Below are 13,138 nucleotides of genomic sequence, written 5' to 3' on the forward strand. Positions count from 1 at the left end.
CTAGCTGAAGTACGGGGAATAACTGTAGTATTCTAGCTGAAGTACGGGGAATAACTGTAGTGTTCTAGCTGAAGTACGGGGAATAACTGTAGTGTTCTAGCTGAAGTACGGGGAATAACTGTAGTGTTCTGAGTCAGAAGTACGGGGAATAACTGTAGTGTTCTAGCTGAAGTACGGGGAATAACTGTAGTTTTAGATGCTGAAGTACGGGGAATAACTGTAGTATTCTAGCTGAAGTACGGGGAATAACTGTAGTGTTCTAGCTGAAGTACGGGGAATAACTGTAGTGTTCTAGCTGAAGTACGGGGAATAACTGTAGTGTTCTAGCTGAAGTACGGGGAATAACTGTAGGGTTAGATGCTGAAGTACGGGGAATAACTATAGTGTTGTAGCTGAAGTACGGGGAATAACTGTAGTGTTGTAGCTGAAGTACGGGAATAACTGTAGTGTTGTAGCTGAAGTACGGGGAATAACTGTAGGGTTAGATGCTGAAGTACGGGGAATAACTATAGTGTTGTAGCTGAAGTACGGGGAATAACTGTAGTGTTGTAGCTGAAGTACGGGGAATAACTGTAGTGTTGTAGCTGAAGTACGGGGAATAACTGTAGTATTCTAGCTGAAGTACAGGGAATAACTGTAGTATTCTAGCTGAAGTACGGGGAGTAACTGTAGTATTCTAGCTGAAGTACGGGGAATAACTGTAGTGGTCTGAGTCAGAAGTACGGGGAATAACTGTAGTGTTCTAGCTGAAGTACAGGGAATAACTGTAGTGTTCTAACTGAAGTACGAGGAATAACTGTAGTGTTGTAGCTGAAGTACGGGGAATAACTGTAGTGTTGTAGCTGAAGTACGGGGAATAACTGTAGTGTTCTAGCTGAAGTACGCGGAATAACTGTAGTGTTGTAGCTGAAGTACGGGGAATAACTGTAGTGTTCTAGCTGAAGTACGGGGAATAACTGTAGTGTTCTAACTGAAGTACGAGGAATAACTGTAGTGTTGTAGCTGAAGTACGGGGAATAACTGTAGTGTTCTAGCTGAAGTACGGGGAATAACTGTAGTGTTCTAGCTGAAGTACGGGGAATAACTGTAGTGTTCTAGCTGAAGTATGGGGAATAACTGTAGTGTTCTAGCTGAAGTACTGGGAATAACTGTAGTGTTCTAGCTGAAGTACGGGGAATAACTGTAGTGTTCTAGCTGAAGTACGGGGAATAACTGTAGTGTTCTAGCTGAATTATGGGGAATAACTGTAGTGTTCTAGCTGAAGTACGGGGAATAACTAGGGGTAGATGCTGAAGTACTGGGAATAACTGTAGTATTCTAGCTGAAGTACGGGGAATAACTAGGGGTAGATGCTGAAGTACTGGGAATAACTAGGGGTAGATGCTGAAGTACGGGAATAACTAGGGGTAGATGCTGAAGTACTGGGAATAACTAGGGGTAGATGCTGAAGTACGGGGAATAACTAGGGGTAGATGCTGAAGTACTGGGAATAACTAGGGGTAGATGCTGAAGTACGGGAATAACTAGGGGTAGATGCTGAAGTACGGGGAATAACTGTAGTGTTCTAGCTGAAGTACGGGAATCACTGTAGGGTTAGATGCTGAAGTACGGGAATAACTGTAGTGTTCTAGCTGAAGTACGGGAATAACTGTAGTTTTAGATGCTGAAGTACGGGGAATAACTGTAGTATTCTAGCTGAAGTACGGGGAATAACTGTAGTATTCTAGCTGAAGTACGGGGAATAACTGTAGTGTTCTAGCTGAAGTACGGGGAATAACTGTAGTGTTCTAGCTGAAGTACGGGAATAACTGTAGTGTTCTGAGTCAGAAGTACGGGGAATAACTGTAGTGTTCTAGCTGAAGTACGGGGAATAACTGTAGTGTTCTAGCTGAAGTACGGGGAATAACTGTAGTGTTCTAGCTGAAGTACGGGGAATAACTGTAGTGTTCTAGCTGAATTACGGGGAATAACTGTAGTGTTCTAGCTGAATTACGGGGAATAACTGTAGTGTTCTAGCTGAAGTACGGGGAATAACTGTAGGGTTAGATGCTGAAGTACGGGGAATAACTATAGTGTTGTAGCTGAAGTACGGGGAATAACTGTAGTGTTGTAGCTGAAGTACGGGGAATAACTGTAGTGTTGTAGCTGAAGTACGGGGAATAACTGTAGGGTTAGATGCTGAAGTACGGGAATAACTGTAGTGTTGTAGCTGAAGTACGGGAATAACTGTAGTGTTGTAGCTGAAGTACGGGAATAACTGTAGTGTTGTAGCTGAAGTACGGGAATAACTGTAGTGTTCTAGCTGAAGTACGGGGAATAACTGTAGTGTTCTAGCTGAAGTACGGGGAATAACTGTAGTATTCTAGCTGAAGTACGGGGAATAACTGTAGTGGTCTGAGTCAGAAGTACGGGGAATAACTGTAGTGTTCTAGCTGAAGTACAGGGAATAACTGTAGTGTTCTAACTGAAGTACGAGGAATAACTGTAGTGTTGTAGCTGAAGTACGGGGAATAACTGTAGTGTTGTAGCTGAAGTACGGGGAATAACTAGTATTCTAGCTGAAGTACGCGGAATAACTGTAGTGTTGTAGCTGAAGTACGGGGAATAACTGTAGTGTTCTAGCTGAAGTACGGGGAATAACTGTAGTGTTCTAACTGAAGTACGAGGAATAACTGTAGTGTTGTAGCTGAAGTACGGGGAATAACTGTAGTGTTGTAGCTGAAGTACGGGGAATAACTGTAGTGTTCTAGCTGAAGTACGGGGAAAAACTGTAGTGTTCTAGCTGAAGTATGGGGAATAACTGTAGTGTTCTAGCTGAAGTACTGGGAATAACTGTAGTGTTCTAGCTGAAGTACGGGGAATAACTGTAGTGTTCTAGCTGAAGTACGGGGAATAACTGTAGTGTTCTAGCTGAATTATGGGGAATAACTGTAGTGTTCTAGCTGAAGTATGGGGAATAACTAGGGGTAGATGCTGAAGTACTGGGAATAACTGTAGTATTCTAGCTGAAGTACGGGGAATAACTAGGGGTAGATGCTGAAGTACTGGGAATAACTAGGGGTAGATGCTGAAGTACGGGGAATAACTAGGGGTAGATGCTGAAGTACTGGGAATAACTAGGGGTAGATGCTGAAGTACGGGAATAACTAGGGGTAGATGCTGAAGTACTGGGAATAACTAGGGGTAGATGCTGAAGTACGGGGAATAACTAGGGGTAGATGCTGAAGTACTGGGAATAACTAGGGGTAGATGCTGAAGTACTGGGAATAACTAGGGGTAGATGCTGAAGTACTGGGAATAACTAGGGGTAGATGCTGAAGTACGGGAATAACTAGGGGTAGATGCTGAAGTACGGGAATAACTAGGGGTAGATGCTGAAGTACTGGGAATAACTAGGGGTAGATGCTGAAGTACGGGAATAACTAGGGGTAGATGCTGAAGTACGGGAATAAATAGGGGTAGATGCTGAAGTACGGGAATAAATAGTGGTAGATGCTGAAGTACGGGGAATAACTAGGGGTGGATGCTGAAGTACGGGAATAACTAGGGGTGGATGCTGAAGTACGGGGAATAACTAGGGGTGGATGCTGAAGTACGGGGAATAACTAGGGGTGGATGCTGAAGTACGGGGAATAACTAGGGGTGGATGCTGAAGTACGGGAATAACTAGGGGTAGATGCTGAAGTACGGGGAATAACTAGGGGTAGATGCTGAAGTACGGGGAATACCTAGGGGTAGATGCTGAAGTACGGGGAATAACTAGGGGTAGATGCTGAAGTACGGGGAATAACTAGGGGTAGATGCTGAAGTACGGGGAATAACTAGGGGTAGATGCTGAAGTACGGGGAATAACTAGGGGTAGATGCTGAAGTACGGGAATAACTAGGGGTAGATGCTGAAGTACAGGGAATAACTAGGGGTAGATGCTGAAGTACGGGGAATAACTAGGGGTAGATGCTGAAGTATGGGGAATAACTAGGGGTAGATGCTGAAGTACGGGGAATAACTAGGGGTAGATGCTGAGGTACGGGGAATAACTAGGGGTAGATGCTGAGGTACTGGGAATAACTAGGGGTAGAAGCTGAAGTACTGGGAATAACTAGGGGTAGATGCTGAAGTACGGGGAATAACTAGGGGTAGATGCTGAAGTACGGGGAATAACTAGGGGTAGATGCTGAAGTACGGGGAATAACTGTAGTGTTCTAGCTGAAGTACTGGGAATAACTGTAGTGTTCTAGCTGAAGTACTGGGAATAACTAGGGGTAGATGCTGAAGTACGGGGAATAACTGTAGTGTTCTAGCTGAAGTACTGGGAATAACTGTAGTGTTCTAGCTGAAGTACTGGGAATAACTAGGGGTAGATGCTGAAGTACTGGGAATAACTAGGGGTAGATGCTGAAGTACGGGGAATAACTGTAGTGTTCTAGCTGAAGTACTGGGAATAACTGTAGTGTTCTAGCTGAAGTACTGGGAATAACTGTAGTGTTCTAGCTGAAGTACTGGGAATAACTAGGGGTAGATGCTGAAGTACTGGGAATAACTGTAGTGTTCTAGCTGAAGTACTGGGAATAACTAGGGGTAGATGCTGAAGTACTGGGAATAACTAGGGGTAGATGCTGAAGTACGGGGAATAACTAGGGGTAGATGCTGAAGTACGGGGAATAACTAGGGGTAGATGCTGAAGTACTGGGAATAACTAGGGGTAGATGCTGAAGTACTGGGAATAACTAGGGGTAGATGCTGACCACACCACTTGCGTAAGTGTGTGAATGTTGCATAATAAATATACACGTTTTTTTTCTCAATCATTTTATCCAAACTGGGCGTCGTCAAGCATCTGAGAAGCCAGGCACCAAAATAGAACTTTGTTCCTGTAGCACTTGACGTGCTGCAAGTCCCGCCTCTCCCATCTCCTCATTGGTTGTTAGGAGCACATACTCACGTGGGTGATTAAAAGCTGAACTGAGGTCCACACTCCAGTCTGGTTGGTGGTGATAATGCACCTTAAAGTTGGTTGCCAACTGCCATAAAAAGTCCACAGAAGACTGACTTCCCCTTTCATCTGTGGATTCTTTATCGTAGAGAACACACGATTCTGTGTGACTCAAAATTCTACAAAGATCCAGGAAAATAAGTATTTCAGGTAAAATAACAACCCAATGTTTATATCCCAGGACAAATTACCTAGCAACAGCAACCTAGCTAGCTAAATTACCATGAGTGTTTCATGTGTTTCGACCTGTCCCCAAATGAAAACAGTTTGTTCAGACTTTGTTTTGATACTTCAACCTGCGTGTCCAGGACAAAATCAACATGCGCACGATGGAGCACACGGACGGGCTAGTCAGCATGTTTACTGAAACAAGCGCACTAATAAACCTATTCATTCTCTTGCTTGGATTCATCAACACATTTGAAAACTGCTGATCAATTGAAATAATAACCTTCTGACTATATGACTGTCTGGTTCAGCAGCAGCTGTAGGGTTAACTATATGACTGTATTCTCCAGGTATCGTCTGGTTCAGCAGCAGCTGTAGGGTTAACTATATGACTGTATTCTCCAGGTACCGTCTGGTTCAGCAGCAGCTGTAGGGTTAACTATATGACTGTATTCTCCAGGTACCATCTGGTTCAGCAGCAGCTGTAGGGTTAACTATATGACTGTATTCTCCAAGTACCGTCTGGCCCAGCAGCAGCTGTAGGGTTAACTATATGACTGTATTCTCCAGGTACCGTCTGGCCCAGCAGCAGCTGTAGGGTTAACTATATGACTGTATTCTCCAGGTACCGTCTGGTTCAGCAGCAGCTGTAGGGTTAACTATATGACTGTATTCTCCAGGTATCGTCTGGTTCAGCAGTAGCTGTAGGGTTAACTATATGACTGTATTCTCCAGGTATCGTCTGGTTCAGCAGCAGCTGTAGGGTTAACTATATGACTGTATTCTGTCCAGGGTTCAGCAGCAGCTGTAGGGTTAACTATATGACTGTATTCTCCAGGTATCGTCTGGTTCAGCAGCAGCTGTAGGGTTAACTATATGACTGTATTCTCCAGGTATCGTCTGGTTCAGCAGCAGCTGTAGGGTTAACAATATGAGTGTATTCTATCCAGGGTTCAGCAGCAGCTGTAGGGTTAACTATATGACTGTACTCTCCAAGTACCGTCTGGCCCAGCAGCAGCTGTAGGGTTAACTATATGACTGTATTCTCCAGGTACCGTCTGGCCCAGCAGCAGCTGTAGGGTTAACTATATGACTGATCTGTCCAGGGTTCAGCAGCAGCTGTAGGGTTAACTATATGACTGTATTCTGTCTAGGTATCGTCTGGTTCAGCAGCAGCTGTAGGGTTAACTATATGACTGTATTCTCCAGGTACCGTCTGGTTCAGCAGCAGCTGTAGGGTTAACTATATGACTGTATTCTCCAGGTATCGTCTGGTTCAGCAGCAGCTGTAGGGTTAACTATATGACTGTATTCTATCCAGGGTTCAGCAGTAGCTGTAGGGTTAACTATATGACTGTATTCTCCAGGTACCGTCTGGTTCAGCAGCAGCTGTAGGGTTAACTATATGACTGTATTCTCCAGGTACCGTCTGGCCCAGCAGCTGTAGGGTTAACTATATGACTGTATTCTCCAGGTACCGTCTGGCCCAGCAGCAGCTGTAGGGTTAACTATATGACTGTATTCTCCAGGTACCGTCTGGCCCAGCAGCAGCTGTAGGGTCAACTATATGACTGTATTCTCCAGGTACCGTCTGGTTCAGTAGCAGCTGTAGGGTCAACTATATGACTGTATTCTCCAAGTACCGTCTGGCCCAGCAGCAGCTGTAGGGTCAACTATATGACTGTATTCTCCAGGTATCGTCTGGTTCAGCAGCAGCTGTAGGGTTAACTATATGACTGTATTCTCCAGGTATCGTCTGGTTCAGCAGCAGCTGTAGGGTTAACTATATGACTGTATTCTCCAGGTACCGTCTGGCCCAGCAGCTGTAGGGTTAACTATATGACTGTATTCTCCAGGTACCGTCTGGCCCAGCAGCAGCTGTAGGGTTAACTATATGACTGTATTCTCCAGGTATCGTCTGGCCCAGCAGCAGCTGTATGGTTAACTATATGACTGTATTCTCCAGGTATTCGTCTGGTTCAGCAGCAGCTGTAGGGTTAACTATATGACTGATCTGTCCAGGGTTCAGCAGCAGCTGTAGGGTTAACTATATGACTGTATTCTGTCTAGGTATCGTCTGGTTCAGCAGCAGCTGTAGGGTTAACTATATGACTGTATTCTCCAGGTACCGTCTGGCCCAGCAGCTGTAGGGTTAACTATATGACTGTATTCTCCAGGTATCGTCTGGTTCAGCAGCAGCTGTAGGGTTAACTATATGACTGTATTCTGTCTAGGTATCGTCTGGTTCAGCAGCAGCTGTAGGGTTAACTATATGACTGTATTCTGTCCAGGGTTCAGCAGCAGCTGTAGGGTTAACTATATGACTGTATTCTCCAAGTACCGTCTGGCCCAGCAGCAGCTGTAGGGTCAACTATATGACTGTATTCTCCAGGTATCGTCTGGTTCAGCAGCAGCTGTAGGGTTAACTATATGACTGTATTCTCCAGGTATCGTCTGGTTCAGCAGCAGCTGTAGGGTTAACTATATGACTGTATTCTCCAGGTACCGTCTGGCCCAGCAGCTGTAGGGTTAACTATATGACTGTATTCTCCAGGTACCGTCTGGCCCAGCAGCAGCTGTAGGGTTAACTATATGACTGTATTCTCCAGGTACCGTCTGGCCCAGCAGCAGCTGTAGGGTTAACTATATGACTGTATTCTCCAGGTACCGTCTGGCCCAGCAGCAGCTGTAGGGTTAACTATATGACTGTATTCTCCAGGTACCGTCTGGCCCAGCAGCAGCTGTAGGGTTAACTATATGACTGTATTCTCCAGGTACCGTCTGGCCCAGCAGCTGTAGGGTTAACTATATGACTGTATTCTCCAGGTACCGTCTGGCCCAGCAGCTGTAGGGTTAACTATATGACTGTATTCTCCAGGTACCGTCTGGCCCAGCAGCAGCTGTAGGGTTAACTATATGACTGTATTCTCCAGGTACCGTCTGGCCCAGCAGCTGTAGGGTTAACTATATGACTGTATTCTCCAGGTACCGTCTGGTTCAGCAGCAGCTGTAGGGTTAACTATATGACTGTATTCTATCCAGGGTTCAGCAGCAGCTGTAGGGTTAACTATATGACTGTATTCTCCAGGTACCGTCTGGTTCAGCAGCAGCTGTAGGGTTAACTATATGACTGTATTCTCCAGGTACCGTCTGGCCCAGCAGCAGTTAAAAGAGATGAAGAAGAGAGGTTTAAAGGAAGCCACCCAGCTCTATCACGTCTCACAGAGCCCTGTCCACGACACTCTTCTGGAGGACTCCCCCACCTCCACTCCTACCCAGCCAGGGTTCACCCTCCCTGGGCTCGGCCCCAACCCCAGCCCCCTGGACCTCCAGGAAGAAGATTCTAATCTGAGCCGGTTTCGTATCACCGCCCCTTTCCCCGAGCACAGGGTCCCACAGCGCAGCTCGGTTACTCTGCCAGACAGACTGAGCCCCAGGGTGGAGCTCGTCCTGGGGCCTCCCGTGGCCGGATACATGAGAGAAGGTAGGGGAGGAGGAGGCGGGAGCTCCCAACGACGAGACCGCACGGCAGACTGGGTGGAGATGGTGGAGAGGACAGGGTTAGGAGGGATGGGTGGAGGAGGCGTTCCCTCCAACTCGTACCAGAAAAACCCAAACTGCAGACGGACATCCAGCTTTCACGACACCAAGCCCCCACCTCCCCCAGCAGCCCCATGTCGCCCCCACAGGGAGAGGAGTCAGACCCAGGTAATAACCAATAACAACCAGGAAGGTAATAACCAATAACAACCAGGAAGGTAATAACCAATAACAACCAGGACGGTAATAACCAATAACAACCAGGAAGGTAATAACCAATAACAACCAGGAAGGTAATAACCAATAACAACCAGGAAGGTAATAACCAATAACAACCAGGAAGGTAATAACCAATAACAACCAGGAAGGTAATAACCAATAACAACCAGGAAGGTAATAACCAATAACAACCAGGAAGGTAATAACCAATAACAACCAGGAAGGTAATAACCAATAACAACCAGGAAGGTAATAACCAATAACAACCAGGAAGGTAATAACCAATAACAACCAGGAAGGTAATAACCAATAACAACCAGGAAGGTAATAACCAATAACAACCAGGAAGGTAATAACCAATAACAACCAGGAAACCAATAACAACCAGGAAGGTAATAACAACCAACCAGGTAATAACCAATAACAACCAGGAAGGTAATAACCAATAACAACCAGGAAGGTAATAACCAATAACAACCAGGAAGGTAATAACCAATAACAACCAGGAAGGTAATAACCAATAACAACCAGGAAGGTAATAACCAATAACAACCAGGAAGGTAATAACCAATAACAACCAGGAAGGTAATAACCAATAACAACCAGGAAGGTAATAACCAATAACAACCAGGAAGGTAATAACCAAATAACAACCAGGAAGGTAATAACCAATAACAACCAGGAAGGTAATAACCAATAACAACCAGGAAGGTAATAACAAATAACAACCAGGAAGGTAATAACCAATAACAACCAGGAAGGTAATAACCAATAACAACCAGGAAGGTAATAACCAATAACAACCAGGAAGGTAATAACCAATAACAACCAGGAAGGTAATAACCAATAACAACCAGGAAGGTAATAACCTGGACCACAATGGAAATAAGTCCTTGATAATATTTAACGTATGTATTGTTGTACTCAAATGACAGTGTATATATGCACAATTAATGATTAATTCAGACATTCATCTATTAATTAATTCAGGTGGGTCCCCGCACCAGGACCCTCCCCGAAGGCAGCTGTAGGACCCGAGGAACCTTGGAGACCCAGAACCCAGCCTATCCCATCCCAGAGCAGAGCACCCCTGACTGGGCCAGGCCCAAACCGCGACCCCTTTGGCCTGGGGACGACAGGAGAAGACCCTGGGTGGAGACTGGATGTCCTCTGTTTTCCAGTAACAAACCCAAACACGCTGAAAACAACAACACCTACTTGATCTCTGACCCTAAACACACAGAGACCAACACTACAACGGCGGCCATGTTAGGATCTGAGCATCTTAGCAACCCTGAACTCACCCTGGAGAGGGAGAGGCGGAGGATTGGTGATCGAAGAGAAGGTGGTGAAGATAGAGGAGAGAGAGGTGGGACTTCAGGTATAGGTGGACCAGGATTAGGACCAGGGGTGGGGTCTCGTGGCTGCCCTGCTTACCTCACCCCGGACCGGGCAGAGCGGGCAGAACACAACTGGAACCGTCGAGGCCCTTCCCCGATTCAGAGAAATATCCTGGCCAGGAAGCTGAGAGAAGCTCAGTCTTGCAACACTGCCTCCGACCAGCAGGGGCGCCATAACCAACAGCAGCAGAGGCAGCGCAGCTCCACATTTAGCGTGTCTGCCAGTGAACAAAGGAAGGGGAGGTGTAGGTCTCTTCCTCTGTCTGGAGACTCCCCCTATGGACTGACTGAGGCAGAGCAATGCATGCTGGATCTAGATATGACCTCGCTATACCTGGGAGAGGATGAGTTCTGACCTGTATACACCTAGAGGGGAGGAGAGGGTTAACGGACACTGAAGAGAGGAAAGAAAAGCAGGGGTTCAGAGGAGGAGCTGACTTGTTGCCTGGAAGGTGCCCAGTGGAGGAAGAGGAGAAGAGGAAGAGAGGAGAGGAGAACATGTCTTGTTGTCTAGAAGGTGCCCAGGGGAGGTTAGAGATGAGAGGAGAACCTGTCTTGTTGCCTGGAAGGTGCCCAGAAGGAGGAGGAGGAAGAGAGGAGAGGGGGACCTGTCTTGTTGCCTGGAAGGTGCCCAGAAGAGGAAGCGAGGAGAGGAGGAAGTTGTAAAGACATGACTGAGCCTTTTTTTTTACTCTTTTACTGAAAACCCTTTGGGTAACGCTTGACACCAGCATCATAACACGTTATGACACAGTTATAACCATGTCACAACAGCTGACATAACTTATCATAATGATCATAACACTGTCATCAAATCAAATTGTATTTGTCACATATACCTTACCGTGAAATGCTTACTTACAAGCCCTTAGCCAACAATGCAGTTATAATAAAAATAAGAGTTAAGAAAATATTTACTAAATAAACTTAAAGTATAAAATAAAACAGTAATACTTTTCTAAAAAGTAACAATAACGAGGCTATATACAGGGGGTACCGGTATCGAGTTAATGTGCGGGGGTACAGGTTAGTCAAGGTACTTTAAAGTTGGGGTATCTGTACATTACTTTTTATATTTTTGACTACTTTAACTTCACTGCATTCCTAAAAAAAAAGAGTACTTTTTATACCCAAAAAGTACTTGTTACATTTTGAATGCTTAGCAGGACAGGAAAATGGTCCAATTCACACACTTATCAAGAGAACACCTTGTCATCCCTACTGCCTCTGATCTGGTGGACTCACTAAACACACATGCATCTTTCATAAATTCTGTCTTGAGTGTTGGAGTGTTCCCCTGGCTCTCTGTAATGATGTCTGAGTATTGGAGTGTTCCCCTGGCTATCTGTAATGATGTTGGAGTGTTCCCCTGGCTATCTGTAAATGATGTCTGAGTGTTGGAGTGTTCCCCTCGCTATCTGTAATGATATCTGAGTGTTGGAGTGTTCCCCTGGCTATCTGTAATGATGTCTAAGTGTTGGAGTGTTCCCCTGGCTATCTGTAATGTCTGAGTGTTGGAGTGTGCCCCCTGGCTATCTGTAATGATATCTGAGTGTTGGAGTGTTCCCCTGGCTATCTGTAATGATATCTGAGTGTTGGAGTGTTCCCTGGCTATCTGTAATGATGTCTAAGTGTTGGAGTGTACCCCTGGCTATCTGTAATGATGTCTAAGTGTTGGAGTGTGCCCCCTGGCTATCTGTAATGATATCTGAGTGTTGGAGTGTGCCCCTGGCTATCTGTAATGATGTCTGAGTGTTGGAGTGTTCCCCTGGCTATCTGTAATGATGTCTGAGTGTTGGAGTGTACCCTGGCTATCTGTAATGATGTCTAAGTGTTGGAGTGTTCCCCTGGCTATCTGTAATGTCTGAGTGTTGGAGTGTTCCCCTGGCTATCTGTAATGATGTCTGAGTGTTGGAGTGTGCCCCTGGCTATCTGTAATGATGTCTGAGTGTTGGAGTGTTCCCCTGGTTATCTGTAATGATGTCTAAGTGTTGGAGTGTACCCCTGGCTATCTGTAATGATGTCTAAGTGTTGGAGTGTGCCCCTGGCTATCTGTAATGATGTCTAAGTGTTGGAGTGTTCCCCTGGCTATCTGTAATGATGTCTAAGTGTTGGAGAGTGCCCCTGGCTATCTGTAATGATGTCTAAGTGTTGGAGTGTGCCCCCTGGCTATCCGTGAATTGTTTTTTTAAAGACAAGAAAATGAAGCCGTCTGTTTTCCTTAATATAAGGAATTTGAAAAGATTTTTACTTTTGCATACTTAAGTAAAATTGAGCAATTACATTTACTTCTTGATACTTACTGCTTACTGTATATTTACAACCAAATACTTTGAGACTTTTACTGAAGTAGTATTTCACTGGGTGACGTTCAATTTTATTTGAGTACCTTTCTATTAAGGTATGTTTGACAATTGGTTACTTTTTCCACCAATGTAGGTGAAGTGACAATAAAACAAAGGGGGTTAATGCAAAAAAGTCTGGGTGGCCATTTTGATTAGCTGTTCAGGAGTCTTATGGCTTTGGGGGTAGAAGTTGTTAAGCTGTTCTTGGACCTAGACTTGGCACTCCGGTATCGCTTGCCGCCCGGTAGCAGAGAGAACAGTCTAAGGTGGCTGGAGTCTTTGGTAATTTTTAGGGCCTTCCTCTGACACCGCCTGGTATAGAGGTCTTGCAAGGCAGGAAGCTTGGACCCAGTGATGTACTGGGCCGTACGCACTACCCTCTGCTGTGCCTTGGACCCATGATGTACTGGGCCGTACGCACTACCCTCTGTAGTGCCTTGTGGTCGGAGGCCGAGCAGTTGCCATGAATATTT

General features: G+C 45.4%; 1 protein-coding gene across 1 annotated transcript in view; it reads left to right on the plus strand.

The window, feature by feature from the left end:
- Positions 1 to 11,196, plus strand: part of LOC112237416 (thrombospondin type-1 domain-containing protein 1) — a 49,513-nt gene extending 38,317 nt beyond the window's left edge. The window contains exons 10-11 of the mRNA XM_042311249.1: positions 8,305 to 8,869; positions 9,911 to 11,196. Coding sequence (XP_042167183.1) covers positions 8,305 to 8,869; positions 9,911 to 10,675 — 1,330 coding nt within the window. The 3' untranslated portion in view covers positions 10,676 to 11,196. The remainder of the gene's footprint in view (positions 1 to 8,304; positions 8,870 to 9,910) is intronic.
- Positions 11,197 to 13,138: the final 1,942 nt, after the last annotated feature.

Source organism: Oncorhynchus tshawytscha, linkage group LG33, assembly GCF_018296145.1.
Source record: "Oncorhynchus tshawytscha isolate Ot180627B linkage group LG33, Otsh_v2.0, whole genome shotgun sequence".
NCBI classification, from domain to species: domain Eukaryota; kingdom Metazoa; phylum Chordata; class Actinopteri; order Salmoniformes; family Salmonidae; genus Oncorhynchus; species Oncorhynchus tshawytscha.